This window comes from Neovison vison, chromosome 1 (genome assembly GCF_020171115.1).
Source record: "Neovison vison isolate M4711 chromosome 1, ASM_NN_V1, whole genome shotgun sequence".
Lineage (NCBI taxonomy): Eukaryota > Metazoa > Chordata > Mammalia > Carnivora > Mustelidae > Neogale > Neogale vison.
This window is the reverse complement of record NC_058091.1, coordinates 202,426,532-202,443,271: the sequence shown is the minus strand read 5'-3', so window position 1 is coordinate 202,443,271 and position 16,740 is coordinate 202,426,532. Positions and strand designations below refer to the sequence as shown.

General features: G+C 36.9%; 1 protein-coding gene across 1 annotated transcript; it reads right to left on the bottom strand.

Moving 5' to 3' along the window:
• Window positions 1–1,490: 1,490 nt before the first annotated feature.
• Window positions 1,491–16,680, bottom strand: MBLAC2 (metallo-beta-lactamase domain containing 2). The gene is made up of 2 exons (XM_044265725.1): window positions 15,746–16,680; window positions 1,491–4,001 (listed from the first exon to the last, which is right to left on the bottom strand). The coding sequence occupies exons 1-2, from the start codon at window positions 16,197–16,199 to the stop codon at window positions 3,616–3,618; spliced, it is 840 nt and encodes a 279-aa protein (XP_044121660.1). The 5' UTR covers window positions 16,200–16,680; the 3' UTR covers window positions 1,491–3,615.
• Window positions 16,681–16,740: the final 60 nt, after the last annotated feature.

The window sequence follows — 16,740 nt, the reverse complement described above, 5'->3', positions numbered from 1 at the left end:
CTAATTTATCTTTTTCACTTTCTGGCATCCAAACTCTAGGACATTTTAAATTTTGATATTATCTTGCTTTTTGTTTCTATATAAAGATTTTCCCAATCCTAATGTCTTAAACATGATTTAAATTTTCTTTTAATACACATATGGTTTTATTTTTCAAATTATGGTCTTTAATCCATGTAGAATTTATGTTTATGCTGTTAAGGGCCTTTTTTCCCCCCATATGAACAATTGGGATACATACTGAATAGTTCATCTTTCATCCATTGATTTAAAATGCCATATTTATTAACTACTAAAAGTTTATATGGGCATTTTCAGTTTCTGGATTCCCTAGTCTTACTCACAGATTTGATATCTTACTTACTACACATTTTTTTTTTTTTTAAAGATTTTATTTATTTATTTGTCAGAGAGAGAGAGAGAGTGAGCTCAGGCAGACAGAGTGGCAGGCAGAGTCAGAGGGAGAAGCAGGCTCCCTGCGGAGCAAGGAGCCCGATGTGGGACTCGATCCCAGGACACTGGGATCATGACCTGAGCCAAAGGCAGCTGCTTAACCAACTGAGCCACCCAGGTGTCCCCTTACTACACATTTTTAAAACTGCACCTCACATAAGAAATATCCTTGTAAAAAAAAAAAAAAGAAATATCCTTGTAAGAAATTAAGTGGGAATTTACTACTATTAGAAAAAGAACCAACTAGAGATTGAAATAAAATGTTCACTTTAATATTTATCACACAAATGTTTACTTACACATATCTGAAAATAATATGAAGATAATTTGTGCATGTCACAATTATATTACTATCATATAAGAACTACACATAATCATTCATTCAGCTGTATCAGGATAACACACAAGGTTTTTGTTAGTTTAGACTTCTTAGTTAAAAGGAAACACCATATAAGGAAAATGAATTTCCAAGATTAAGTTATTAACAATACAAATAAAATTTATTTCTAAATGTCTTACATTTTGACAATTTTGAATTATACTTATATACTCTTAGTTCCAAAAACCATAAATTGTAACACGGGTCACTGTCAGGGTGAAAATATATTTTTTAAAGCTTCTTTTAAAATATGCTATTATTATGCTTAACATCACTTGTTTTATTCTTGGCACATGTGGCATCTGGGAAAGTAAAAATACATTTTGCCAATTTTATGTTATTTGTGCAGGTAAAGAGAAAGAGCACAGTTTGGGACGCAGACAGACCTGTGTTCCATTACCAGCTTTGTTCGAAGTTATGTTGTATGAGGCTGGCCAATTACTTCGTGGCACTGGGGCCAGGATTAAACTAAATAATGCATATTTTAAAATGCATAGCATGGGCACTAAATGAATGATAGATCCTTTCCCCAATTTATTCACATTGAAACAAAAGCAAAATATCAGTCTTATGTTTTTATATAATGTAAAAAAATGGAAATTTAAAAATAAAATTAACATGTTTTGAAAAATTGTACTTTTAAGAAATAAAGAAAGCCTTCATCACGTTTAAATATTTCTCAATAAAACTTAGTGCCTACTATACCCTGATTTTTTTTTTTTAAGTCCTAAAGTATGATAAAATGGTCAATGGTTAAGGACTTTTGGTTTTGTTTTTGTTTTTGTTTTTTTGTGCTACTGATATAAAAATAATGGCTATATTTAAGGCTTATTAAGTGATTTTAGTTGCCCTGAACCAAATCTGTATCTTTGATGTTGTACTATCAACTGAAACAGACCAACTGCCTTGAATGAGAAGATCCATTTGGTGGCATGTGGCAGTATAGCTTGTCTGTCACTGAGGATGATTCTTATATACACAATCACAAACCCACCTTTCTCATGCTAAATTCTGGGTGTTTGGAAGATCTAAGATTCCTGAAAATTAAATTTAAATTGTCACAAGGGAATAGCCTACTTTAGACAGCAATGCTTCCATCCCTATTCTTGTATCTTTTGTTCCCTACCCTGACCACCTACCAAATCGTCTTTCCAAATGGGACTGAAAAACCCCTCCTTCAGGAATCTTTTCCTAACCAAACTCCACATCCCTCCACTTATGTCCCTGATACTATTGTGTAATTTGTATTAGCTTCAACCTGCATATATTATTATTCATGTTTTGTTTGCCTTCTACTTCTAGCTAAGATGTAGTCTCTTTGCCTTTTTAAGCTTCCACAGTGTTTAGCACAATACTGTGCAAGTATATATGTATGCAACTATGTGTATGCATGTGGAATGTGTGGGTGTGCATGTGTTGAATGAATAAAAGACTAAAGAACCTGGATGGGTGGAGGGTGGGAACATTTCACAACTTTTTGCAAATAAAAGTTGCTAAACCTTCTTAATACTAAAAAATCTGGTTTCCAAAGCTATTGGTTTTGGACATGTCAATAATAAAAAGGCAGTGAAAAAACTGTTTAAAAAACCTTTATGAAATATTCCAAAAGGCTTTTTAATAAATTATAAAGAGCACCAAACCAAAATGTTTTACTAAATAGTGGGCAAACCTTTCCTATAACTTTATAAATGTAGACTTCTTTTCATTCAAGACAAAGAATACTGAACAGGAATAGGTGTTGTGAATCAGGATAAAAAAGGCAATTCACTCTAAGTCAATATCTAATGCATATTTTGCAATTAATCTGAAAAGCCTTCTGCGGTACATATGTATGTTATGGTAAGTAAAAGAATGATTTCTATCAGGATGTTGTAGATCTCTATAATTATTCCGATACTATAAAATATGACATATACTGAAGCTGCTATTTAACAAGAAAAATTCTGTTTATAATAGCTGTTAATATTAAAATAGGATATAATAAAAAATATTTTCAATGTGTATATTTTCAAATTTGCCTGACAGTGTCCTTTTGAGAAATCTGACAATTTGTAATTAGATTACAGACATTTGAATCTCACTTTTATGATTGAAAATATTACACTCACATAACAAACAATGCTATTAGTAGCTTTTTACTGAAGCACTCTGCAAGTTATATTTAAAGCTTTGCAATAAACAAAATTCATTGTACTCTTTGTAAGTAAAATTACACAACATATAATGTACACTATAATTACATTAAGAATAAATAAATGAAGCATAAAAATTCTGTGCCATAACAATGGACTGTTTTAGCTGTAATTTTAAATGTTAATTTATATGTTTGTATTGAGTACTAATGTATTTTAAACTCAAGAACCTTTACCTTTAAATAATATACTAAAAATATCAAGTTTGGATTATAAACATAAAAGTTTATGCCTCTTTTTCTAGGTCATCTAGGAAATAAAATAAAACAAATGGGAGGCAAGGAGAGTTCTTTCTGTTACTGCAAAATGCCTCCTTGTTTTCGCATAGATTTCTATGTCATTTCTGGATATTACAAGGTGACAAATATTACAAGATGACAGCTTGGCAAATTATGAGCTTCTTTAAGTGATTTCCTATTTGGAAGAAGGAAATAATTTAAACAAAGAACCTCCTTTTTTGGCTTACTCATTCTCAATCTTTTTTCTCTAATAAAGCACTTCTTGAAATGCTCACTATTAATCATTTTAAACAGCACAAAATGAATTGGATTAATTTATAGAACTAATCACAATAGGTTATCGGTATAGATACTAGGGTGAGGTCCTAGAATTTGTTACACGTAAGGCTAAACTTGCAAGAGATCGCATGGCAAAAGTGGAAACTTTGTGACATATCCCAGCTTTTGAAATATAGTTAGAAGCCAATCGAAAAAGCCTTTCGGCACCAAAGGTATTAAAGTGCCCAGGAAGCACCTTCTCTACCAGACCTCTGTCCACTAATTCTATCAGACGTTCACATGTTCCAACATAGTCACTTATCCTGCTGTATGGGAGCCAGTCAATCAGTGATCCATCATACACAACGTCTCCACTGAAAAGAATCTTCCGGTCTTTGTCATGTAAGCAAATACTGCCCCTGGAGTGACCAGGCATGTGCATAACAGTGAGCTGTCTGTCACCAAGGTTTATCACATCACCTACAAATAGAAACAGAGTTTACAGATAAACATGTTGTATACTTGACTTCAATCACTTAAAGAATAAAAGAACCAGCAGTTGATTGAAAAGAATCAGCAGTTGGTTTCAAAGAGTTTCAGAAGGATGACACTTATTTTCATTTTATTTCTGAAACACAGTATTTCTTAATGAAGAATTAAAAATAAGTTGACTATATTTCATTTCTATTGTTTGCTTGACCAGTGTTTGTCAAAGTGAGTTATGTGGAACACTATTTCTGTAGGTTGTCTGATACATAAAAGAAAAGGAAGATTCTGTAGTCAAATACTTTGGGAAACCCTTCCTTCAAAGAAAATGAAGCAGATTTTTTTCAACAAGGCTTCTGAGAGCTTTTTAATGTGCTAATCTACATTGTAGATATACACAAGGGAGATATGACTGTACCATTTCTCAAACTTATTTGACCACAACCCTTTTATTTTTCAGTACATCCATGGAACAAGTTTCCTGATGACACAATTCATGAATGCTGCTCTTTGCGGTGTGAGAGCAAAATTGCTGTCTCACTGGATTTAAATCAGTACTAGCTTAAGTTACTCATCATAATTTAAAAGTTCCATATTGTTATCTTTAGTGCAAACATACATACAGAAAAAAATTAAAGACATATAATTTAAAAGTTAACAGGGGAATTAAACCGTGTAATCAGAATTTGTTAAGCCTAAAAGACAATGAAAGAGGAAAAGAGGGAGAAATAAGAAGTAGATACAGAAACAAATAACAAAATGGCAGCCCTTAATTCAACTATAGCAATAATTACATTAAATGTTAATGGGATAAACATTGTAATCAAAGGCAGAGATTGTCAAAATAGATTTAAAAAGCAAAGGAACAGGGGTGCCAGGGTGGCTTAGTTGGTTAAGTGTCTGAATTTGGTTCCGGTCATGATCTCAGGATCCTGGAATTTAGCTCTGAGTCAGGCTCCCTGCTCAATGGGGAGTCTGCTGCTCCCTCTCCCTCTCCACTTCTTCCCCCCATTCATGCACACATGCTCTCTCTCTCAAATAAATTACTTCTTTAAAAATAATAATAATAATAAAAGATAAGATATATGCAGTCTGTAAGAGAGGAACTACAAGGTCAAAGACAAAAAGAGGTTGAAAAAGTTATACCACATAATGTTTAATAAGAGAAGTAGAGTGGCTATATTAATATTAGACAAAATAGGACTATTAATAAAGAAAAGAGATACATTTTGGGGGCACCTGTGTAGCTCAGTGGGTTAAAGCCTCTGCCTTCGGCTCAGGTCATGATCCCAGTGTCCTGGGTCAAACCCTGCATCAAGCTCTTTGCTCAGCAGGGAGCCTGCTTCCCCCCGCCCCACCTGCCACTCTGCCTGCTTGTGATCTCTGTCTGTCAAATAAATAAATAAAACCTTTAAAAAAAAAAGAAAAGAGGTATATTTTATTGGGATATACATTAAGTCAACACACTAAAAAATTATAAATGTGCTTATCCCTAACAAAGATTCATGAAGTAAATTCATTAAGTAAAATTCATCAAGTAAAAACTGACAGAACTGAAATAAGAATAAACCGTTCAGGAGAACCTGGGTGGCACAGTTGGTTAAGCGGTGGACTCTTAATATTGGCTCAGGTCATGATCTCAGGGTCATGAGACTGAGCCCCATGCAGGCTCCATGCTCAGTGTGGAGTCTGCTTATAACTCTCTCTCTTTCCCTCCCCCTGTACTCATTCATGCTCTCCCCCCCCCAACAAATAAGTTGTTTTTTTTTTTTTTTTTTTAAGATTTTATTTATTTGACAGAGAGACAGCAAGAGACAGAACAAGCAGGGGGAGTGGGAGAGGGAGAAGCAGGCTTCCCTCTGAGCAGGGAGCCCAACGTGGGGCTCCATCCCAGGACCCTGGGATCATGACCTTAGCTGAAGGCAGATGCTTAATGACTGAGCCACCCAGGTGCTCCAAAATAAATACTTTTTTAGAAAAGAATAAACAGTTCAACAATTATGCTTGGAGATTTAAACAGAACTTTCTGAATAATTTGTATAACAAGTAGATAAAAAATCAGTAAGAATACAGAAGATGTGAATAACTATCAACTGATTTGACCTAAGTGACATATATAAAATGCTTTATCTTAAAACAGCATACAGTCTTTTTAATTGCACATGGGATATTCATCAGGCTATTCAGTGAGGCTATAAAGCAAGTCTCAGTAAATATGAAAGGAATAAAATCATAAAAATAACTTTTTGTCTACAACATAATTAGAAATTATTAACAAAAATATTATGGGAAATATCCAAATATACACAAGGTAGGCATCACAACTCTACATAACTTATGGATCAAAGATGAAATCACATAGGAGATTATAAAATGTCTTGCACTGAATGAAAATACAAATAAAATATATCAAAATTTATGGGATGCAGCTAACACAATACTTAGAAAAAAATTTATTGCTTTAAATGCTTATTTATAAAGGGTTAACTGTTTAAAATCAAAGTTTCTAACAAAAATTTTGATCTTAAGAAGTTAGGAAAAGGATCGAATCAAATATAAAGTAAGTGTTAAGGAATAAATAATGAAGGCCAGTACAGGAATAAATAAAATAAGAAACAAAATCAATAGAAAAAGTCAAAGAAACCAATAGCTGGTTCATTGACAAGAGGAACAAAATTGATATACCACTGGCTAAACAAAGAAAAAAGTTAGAGAAAACACAAAATTGCAAAAATCAGGAATGAAAGAAGGGATCCCAAAGGAAATTAAATGGAATATAAGGGAATATTATGAATAACTTTAAACAAACTTGACAACTTAGTTGAAAAAGACAAATTTTTAGGAAGAGACAAATTACCTCAAGTGACTGGAGAAACAGAAAATCTAAATAGACCTATATCACGCAAAGAAGTTGATAAATAACTTAAATCTCCCCACAAAGAAAAGCCCAGGCTCAAAGATGGCTTCATTGGTCAATTCTGTCAGTCACTCAGGACAGGGAAGGAATCTCGACTTTCAGAATATAGATGAGGAGGGAAAGCTTTCAAATTCAATTGTAGACAAAGACAAACAACAACCAATATTCCTAATGACAGTCATCTCAAAACCATTATCAAAATATTGGCAAATTGGGCGCCTGGGTGGCTCAGTGGGTTAAGCCGCTGCGGCTCAGGTCATGATCTCAGGGTCCTGGGATCGAGTCCCTCATCGGGCTCTCTGCTCAGCAGGGAGCCTGCTTCCTCCTCTCTCTCTCTGCCTGCCTCTCTGCCTATTTGTGATCTCTCTCTGTCAAATAAATAAATAAAATCTTTAAAAAAAAAACAATAATAAAAACAAAATATTGGCAAATTAAAGACAGCAATTTATAAATAGGATAATGACCAAATGAGGTCTATCCCAGAAATGTAAATTTTGTTTGACCTCTGAAAATCAAGTAATGAAATATACTATATTAGTAAAATAAAGGAAAAAAGCCATATGGACATCTCAATAGATGCAGAAAAAGCATATGACAAAATCCAACCTTAACTGGTGGTAAAAACTTTCTGCAAACTAGAAAGAGAAGGAAAGGCCCTCTACTTGATAAAGGGCACCTATGAAAAATCTACAGCTAACATATCACTAAATAGAAACACGAAATGCTTTCCTACTAAGATAAGAAGAAGGCAAGGATATTTACTTTTACCATTTCTATTTAACATTACACTGAAGATTCTAGCCAGTGCAGTCAGCCAAGAGAAAGAGTAATGTCACACAGAGTTGCAAAAGTAAATCTGTCTTTATTCACAGATAACAAGATCTTTTTGTAGAAAATCCTATGAAATGTACAAAAAAGCTAGAGAATTAAATAAAAAAAAAAAAAAAAACAAAAAACACCAAGTTTAGCAATGTTACAGGGTACAAGATCAGATACAAAAATCAATTGTAGAGGCGCCTGGGTGGCCCAGTGAGTCAAGCATCTGCCTTCAACTCAGGTCACAATCCCAAGATCCTAGAATCAAGTCCTGCACTGTGCTCCCTGCTCCGAGGGGAATCTGCTTCTCCCTCTCCCTCTCTAACTCCCCCTGCTTGTGCATGCTCTCTCCCTCTGTCAAATAAATAAAATCTTTTTAAAAAATCAATTGTATTTCTACATATTATCAATGAACTATCAAAAATATTTAATTAAAAAAGTCATATCGGGGCACCTGGGTGGCTCAGTGGGTTAAAGCCTCTGCCTTCGGCTCAGGTCATGATCCCAGGATCCTGGGATCGAGCCCCGCATGGGGCTCTCTGCTCGGCGGGGAGCCTGCTTCCCTTCCTCTCTCTCTGCCTGCCTCTCTGCCTTCTTGTGATCTCTGCCAAATAAATAAATGAAAATCTAAATAAATAAATAAATAAATAGCCATTTCTTTCATAATAGCAACAAAAAGAATAAAATACTTAGGAAGAAAAATTTAATAAAAGATGTTTTGTTATATCTATATACTGAAAAGTATAAAAACATTATGAAGAGAAATTAAAGACCTAAACAAAAGGAGAGATATACCATATCAATTAAGTGGAAGCCTTGAAATTGTTAAGATGGTATTTAAATATGATTTTTCCTATAGCTACAATGCCCAATAGAACTTCCTGAGATTACTGAAATATTCTGTATCAACTCTGTCCAGTACTGGACATGTGGCTACTAGCCTCATGTGGCTAATGGTACTTGAAAAAGGCTAATGCACTACAATTTAATTTTAATCAATCCTAATTAATTTAAATTTGTATTTAGTCAAATATGACTAGCAGCTACTATAATGATGAGTGTACATCTATAGATCTGATAAAATCTCAATCAAAATCTTGACCTTTTTGTAGAAATTTAAAATCTCATTCTAAAAGTTACATGGAAATGCAAATGACTTAGAATAGCCAAAACAATTTTGAAAAAGAGGTACAAAGTTGGAGGACTTACATTACTTAATTTCAAGAATTATAATAAAGTTACAATAATTAAGACAGTGTACTGGTGGTGCTGGCTAAAGGATAGATATAATCAATGGAAGAGAATAGAGTCCAAAAGGAGATATTCATATATGGTCAATGAATTTTTGACAAAGATAATTCAATGGGTAAAAAGAATAATCTTTTCAACAAAGTAGACTAAGACAGTTTGGATATCCATATGCATATAAACATGAAAGAACCTTTCAACTGTCACTTGACAAAATGAACAAAAAGTAACTTAGAATGGATCATAAACCTAAATGAAAAGCTTCTAGGAAAAAAACAGGAGAAAATCTTTGTGATTTTGGGATAGGCATAGCTCTTAGATATGACACAAATAAATCATAAGGAAAAATGACTAATTGGGGCTTCATCCAAGTTATAAGCTTTCTTGCTTAAAAAGACACCATTATGAAAATGAAAAGGCAACCCATATATTGGGAGAAAATATTTGCAAAATATATGTCTGATAAAGGGCTAGAATTCAGAATATATAAAGAATACTTAAAACTCAATAGTAAGAAAACAAAAAAAAATTTAAAAAGGAGAAGAGATTTTAAAAGACTCTTTAAAAAAGAAGATATTTGAATAGCAAATAAGTACCTGAAAATATGCTCACCATCATGAGTTATTAGAGAGATGCAAATAAAATCACAATGAAATACCACTACATACTCAGTAGAATGACTAAAATAAAAAAAAGATGGACAAAAACACATGTTGGCGAAGATGTGGAGAAACTGGAACTCTTATCTGTTGCATGTGGGAGTGTAAAAGAGTATAACTATTTTGGAAAACAGGCACTTTCTTAAAAAATTAACATCCACTTACCATAAGAACCACGGATTCCATTCCGAGGTATCTACCAAGGATAGTCATAAGGGGCCAGACTCCTTTACAAGGTAATTGTTGCAGATTTAAAGTGCCTCTGGGGATCACAAACCACTGTCATTCATGTATGGTTGGCAGGTAAGGTAAAGAAATTTTAGCTAGGTTGGTGTAATAATGGATCTATCAGAGTGATTTTTTTCGTTAAGTGTATAGAAAGGGAGTGAGAGAAACGGAGTAAAAAAAAAAAACTGTGGATAATAACCAATGTAGGGATAGAATTTTTATTGATCGCTGGTTATACCCAGGTGATATTCAAAATATTTAGCAACAGATAAGTCATAAGTGCCCACCTATCAAAATAGATATCAACTGTAAGCAGTTGATAAGGCCATATGGCTAAATATCATTAGATCTGCCATTACTCTGTGGCTTTACATGTACCTCCCATACGTTTATAACACTCATATAAGTAATTTCATCAAAACTTCTAAGAATCAGAATTGCCTATGAAATGTATCCATATATATATAATATCATATATATAAATGTATAATCCCACACAACCATACACACACGTAAAATATCCTTTTAAGCCCTCGCCCTGACCCAGTTGTCATCAGATTCCAGCCATACTAAACTTCTCTTGGCTTCTCAAATATCCCTTCCCAAGTTGGTATCCCCCATCTTTTTATTTCATTTTTAATCAAAGAAATACATATATATATATGTATATACATATATATACACATACATATGTATATACATACATATATATATTTGAAATATATATATTTCAAATAAAATATTCCAAAAGGGCTTAAAGTGTAAGAAAAAGTTATTTGCCCCATTCTGACTCTATCTCCAATCCTGCGCCCAAGAATCAACCACTTTTTAACAATTTTTCTTCTGGCAGCTGCCTCTACTATATACACCCATCTCTAAATAATTTTTATATCTCATTTCTTTGATTTGCCAATTAGATATACTGTACTGATTTCAATCACAATTTCTTGGTTTATAAATTTTAGATTATATTTATTGACTTCCATGATGAAATACAAGGATTTTTAGCTCTCTTTACTCTTCATTATTCTACTGGCACTACACGTGTATATATGTCTTATCCTCTCATCCTCCCAAAAGAGTAATGATTTAACTGCTCCTGTATGGAGCTCTTTAAGCCTGGCGTAGTATCGTTGTTGGAATGCCATCTTTGCCATCATCCTGATGCTTCCTTTCAACTTTTTCTTGTATTAGATCTCAGGATTTCTATATGCCATGTTTTCCTCTTGCTTTACTTCCTTATTTTGAAGAGAGTAAGTACAATAAAATTGTATCTTAGTAACTTTCTAAGTAACAGCATGTGGGAAATAATCTTTTATTTTTTTTTTATTTGACAGAGAGAGATCACAAGTAGACGGAGAGGCAGGCAGAGAGAGGGAGAGGGAAGCAGGCTCCCTGCTGAGCAGAGAGCCCAATGTGGGACTCGATCCCACGACCCTGAGATCATGACCTGAGCCGAAGGCAGCGGCTTAACCCACTGAGCCACCCAGGCGCCCCGGGAAATAATCTTTCTGAGAACTTCACTATTAGTGAAATGGATGTAGAATTCTCAATTTGAAATAAACTGTATTCAGATAGGCATAATTCTTCTTTTCTAGCTCCAAAGCCATTATGATCTGTATAGAAGACTTTTTTAAAAAGATTTATTTATTTAAGACAGAGAGAGAGTGTGGAGGGGATGGCAGGGAGAGAAAGGGATTCCCTGCTGAGTGTGGAGCCCTACCTAGAGCTGATCCCAGGACCCTGAGATCATGACCTGAGCCGAAACCAAGAGTCAGACACTTAACTAACAGAGCCACCCAGATGCCTCTGTAGAGATGACATTTTTACTTAAATTTCTGGAAGCTTGATTCTAGTATTCTGAAATTTTACAATAAAATGTCTTTGGTTGGGTGTGTTTTATTTGTGGTAGGAACTCTGCGGGTTCTCTCAACCTAAAAATTTACATCCCTTAATTACGGAATAATCTCATGAATTATCTCTATCATCCTTTCTTTTCCAGCACTTTCTCGATTCTACCTGTGCTTCTTTTATTCCAATGTTGAATTTTCCAAACTGGTCCTCTACTGGATCTCTCCTAGTTTTCAATTTTGCCTATCTGCTCTTTCTTTTAAGTATTTCAAATTTATCTTCCAGTTCTACTAAGAAACTTCTACCATTTTAGGGTTGCCTGGGTGGCTCAGTTAGTTAAGCGACTGACTATTAATTTTGGCAGGTCATCTTCTAAGGGTCACGGGGTCAAGCCCCATGTTGAGCCCCACTTCGACCCCCATATGGGGCAGGCATATATCTGCTTCTCTCCTTTCACTCACCCTCCCCCTGTTGCATATATGTGCTCTCTCTCTCTGAAATAAATAAATCTTAAAAAAAAAAAAAAAAAAGAAACCGCTGCTGTTTTTAATTCCTACACTCATGTGTGTGTGTGTGCGCGTGTGTGTGTATACTGTTCTGTTGCTTATGTTTAAAGCATCCTCTTGTCTCCTGGATATCTTGAATGCAATAGCTTCTGTCATCCCCTGATGCTATTAATGATAGTCTTCAACCTTCAAATTGCTTTATGCTATTTTTTTAGTATTTGATCTCAAGTTAAACAGATTTCTCGGATTTTCATAATGCTTGGTTGCCTGTTTAAGAATGGGGGGTGAAAAGGCTGCGTGTAGTGCATGCATGGGGCCAGTGACCAAGGCTTCACTGTAGAGAGATCAAGTCAAAGATTGATTAGGGATCAGCAACTTAGTCTTTCCTCCAGGGCTAGATAAATTTCCCGGGTAAAAGTCTTCCAATTTGCTACTTGGGGGATAAAGACCTGGATGTACCCTTGAAGTCTAGTAAGGAACATACTCTCTCTATCTCTCTGTCTCTCCTTCTCTCTCTCTCTCTCATACACACACACACTTTTCTTCTCTTTTCCATACTGAATCCTGAGCTCAATAGTATTTAGCATCTTTCACTGAAGAAACTCCTCTGCTTTACCCACCCCCAGAGGACACAATAACTGGATGCGCATTCCAGAGTTTTAATAGCCTCTTAAATGGCTTTCAACCAATTCTACTTATTTCCCTATTCTTTTCTTTGCCTCTACAAAGGTACCAGCTACTGCTAATTCCTGAGCCTTTTAAGGTTCCTGCAGTGCAAACTGGATTGGTGTTTGATTTCCCATTGCTGCCAGAAGATAAAACTGCTGACTCAGTCATCACATTTACTCTGCAGCATCTGAAATAGTTCAATATGGATTTGTAGTTAAACAGACAAACCATGGTCCCTTTATAATAGTCTTAGTCAGGTTTGGGATGGAGCCAAGAAAGATGTGTTTTTCAACCTGCTACCTTCCTGGAATCTATTTTTTTTTGTTTTTAACCTCCCCAAATGATTTAAGTCCACCTGTCCTAACTGTGATTATTTTGCTGACTCTGGGTAAATTGTTTAAACATATATAACAGGGGACAAAATGCCTGCACTTCATATCATTTGAATATTGTGAAAAAGAGACAAAAAGATATATGCCCAGTCAAGAAGAAGATGCTATATTAATCTAAGGTTTATTTATCTTCTTAGAGGAAGATACTATTTCACTGTTGGTAGGGGGAATTGTTTTCCATCTAAGATGATACACTGGATGGTGATATCTCCTTGTCCCCCATTTACAAGTCAGCATTAGGATTAGTTATACAATGCCCAGATTTATGCTTCCTCATGACAAGTGATCTTCAATTCACTAAGTGAAATTTAATAAACCAATGACTTCAGTCTCCTTATGCTCTAATTAAAGCAACAACATTATGCTATTTGGTATGTGCTGTTCATGTGTGTGTATAACTGTATGAATTTTTCATATAAATACTTTATATCTCCTTCCAGGCATCTGGATCATGATAACAGCAAGTCAGCAGGCCACACCATTCAGAAGAAAAAGGAAATTAATATTCCTGAGAAAAGAGGAAATTAGATACTACTTGAGAGGTGAGGCATTCTGCTCCTAATGAAAAACACCTTTTGATTTAACACACTATTCTCAGCTTTAAGTGTTTGGTAAATATTAAGGTTTTTTTTTTGTTTTTTTTTTTCTTCACACTTTCAAAGGCTTACAGGCCCCCTGCAGTTCCAAAATGCTATAATATTATTACCATCAACTGGGATTTAGGAAACCTGGATTCTAGTCCTAGCTCTTTTCCAAACTGGATATGTGATCTTAGGCATGATATTCAGGCCTGCTTGGGCTCTTTAACTTATAAAATTGTAATTCTTATCATTCTTTCACCATTCATTTCCTATTGCTGGCACAGGAGCAAAAGTAAATAAATCAGAAGTAATTTATTATTCATTCAGACAAATAAATATATTTTAAATAATATATTTTAAATAATGTAAACATTTTTTGGTTTCAGTGCTACAACTAATTAACTCTGAATACCCACCAACTGCATGGAAATCTTACCTCTAAAAAGTATCGATTTTATAAAAAAATACAAGAATACTGTATATCTACTTTTCTTTCATCTCAAATTATCAGATAATGACTACTACCTAACAAGTCTTTTTTTTTTAATCTTTGGATTTAAAATTTTAATGAAAAGACTTTTTCATTGGGGTGTGAGGTACAGAATCTTGCTTTCTATTTTTTGATATTTCAAATGTTCAAGATCTCATCTGTATGATAAACTGATTATTATAAAATATTTCATATTTGTCATATTGGTCAGTCATAAAATAACCTTATTGTGCAACAGATTTTTCTACCTCTTGAAGGAATGTTTTAATAAATAAAATTGGCAATTAAAATGGTTTCAAGATAAAAATGTGAGAAGGGGTTTCATATCCTACTCAGAATTATCAAAATGTATTTAAGGGGTAGGATTTATGATCTACATGATTTGATCTCTCCATTCTTGGTTCCATTCCTAGCTTTTGTCACTATCTTGCTTTGTGGACTCTAGGCAAGCCATCTAATTAGGGGTCAGCCATCTCACTTCAAACCTGTTGTGAAGATAAAAGGAAATCAACAAAAGTATTCTAAAAGGAAAAAAAGGAAATTCATGCTATTGTGGCTAATTAGCTCAATTATTCAACGTTCTGGGGTTGAGAGGGCTCTTATTCCATTAGTTTCTTTCTGATCCCCATCCTATCTTTTACAGAACCAGAGGCCCAAGGCTATCCATGCATGAGTTCACATACTAAAGCATCACCGGAAATACCTCCTTATTAATTTTTTTCAGGCCTTGCTTTAAACCAGACCATATATTGTCATACTGTAAGACTCACACACTCTTTTTATGTTCACTATCAAGCTTTTCTCTAATGAGGCTACAACAAGAACAGAAACCTATCTGGAGATAAGGATGCACGAGCAGATTTGGAACAGCTGCTCTCTAATGGCTTTCTAAACCTACAGGTGGGAATTGCTTATACCCAGCAGTGACCACTGACATCCCGGATGAAGTCAGCCGGCCTCAAAAGCACAGAGCATGTCATGAACTCTGTGAGGAGTCATTACTTAGAAGTCTTTTCTCTAGAAAAGCGTCTGGAAATCAGGTGTTCGGGAAAAGAATGGGTAATCCCTAGTCACAAGCCTTTGTAGTGTTACTACTGTATCTTGCATTGGAAAATGACTAGGGGGTGGGGCCGGATTTAATTCCAGTACTTGGCGTTGCCACACGGTGCCAGAACTGGTCTCTGGTAGGGAAGGCTGCGATGGCCTTGGCTCCCATCGAGTAGGCTTCTACCCAAGAAAGGGAGAAAGAGTAGTGGTGTTTCTGCGATGTGACAAAACGGGCCAGCCTAAAGCCACGCACGTCTGCAGCATGCATCCCTCGAACAGTTTTCCCCAATCCCCTCCCTTAAAGACAGAGCGCGCGCCCGCGAGGGCCCATTACCATCCTGCAGGATGAGGGTGGGCTGTACCGCCTGCACTCGGAACTGCCTGGCCCTCCAGCCGGGGCTGGGCGCCCGCACCACCTCGCTGTCAGACAGCCAGGTCACGGTCTCAAAGTTGTCCCCGCGAGCCAGCGCCTCGGCCTCGGCATGATGCACGGCCACCCTGTCGAACTGGTAGAGGCCTCCGGAGTGGTCGAAGTGCACGTGGGTGGCCACGGCCAGCAGTGGCCGGCACGCCGCGTCCTCTTTGGCCCCGTGATCCTGCAAGAGCCCAGAGGAGTACAGGTACTCCGGGAGGCTGCGCAGCCCCAGGCCCGTATCGATCACCACATCTTGCTCGGAACCGCGCACCAGCCAGATGTTGGCGCGGTTGCCCGACTCATAGAAGCGTTCCTGAATCCAGAAGATGCCGTCGCCCAGGGACTTGTGGGCGTACCACTCGAGAGCGGACATGCTGGGCAGGGGTGCGGTCGGGTGGAGTGGGTGTAGGTGTGTGTGCCTCTGGCAGGCTGTCCAGACGCTAGGCGCTGCGGCGGTGTGGAGCGGTCAGCCCGCAGCCAGCGAGGAGGCGCAGAGCGAGGAGAGGGCGGGGGATCCGGGAGATGCGAGGGCGGGGGGGAGAACTAGGAGGAAGGACGCGCGGAGACGCGGCCTGGAGAGTCGGCCCGCACCCTCCAGCCAGGTCCGCAGAGAGCAGAGGTTGCTCTGCCCGCACCGAGGCGCGGGAATAGTCGCGGCTTCAACAGCTGCAGCACTAGAGAGCGTTAACGCAAGGGCACTGCAGCAGACTGGAGACCCAGAAGGGGACACTTTCTTCACCCCGGGGGTCTGACTGCAGAGGCGAGAAGCTAGGCGGGGGAGGTGCCAGGTCCTCCCACCCACCGCGCGCAGCGAAGAGCATTTCCAGCCGGCGCGGAAAGAGTCAGGCCAAGCCGGATGGACGAGTACGGCGCCTGCCAAGGGCTAAAAAGCTCTTGGCCCAGCGGGCGGGGCC

Coding starts and splice junctions, on each gene's coding strand:
- MBLAC2 (XM_044265725.1), bottom strand. CDS start 16,199: ATGTCCGCTCTCGAGTGGTACGCCCACAAGTCCCTGGGCGACGGCATC. Junction 4,002..15,745: donor CACCCTCATCCTGCAGGATG/GTAATGGGCCCT, acceptor TTCTATTTGTAG/GTGATGTGATAAACCTTGGT.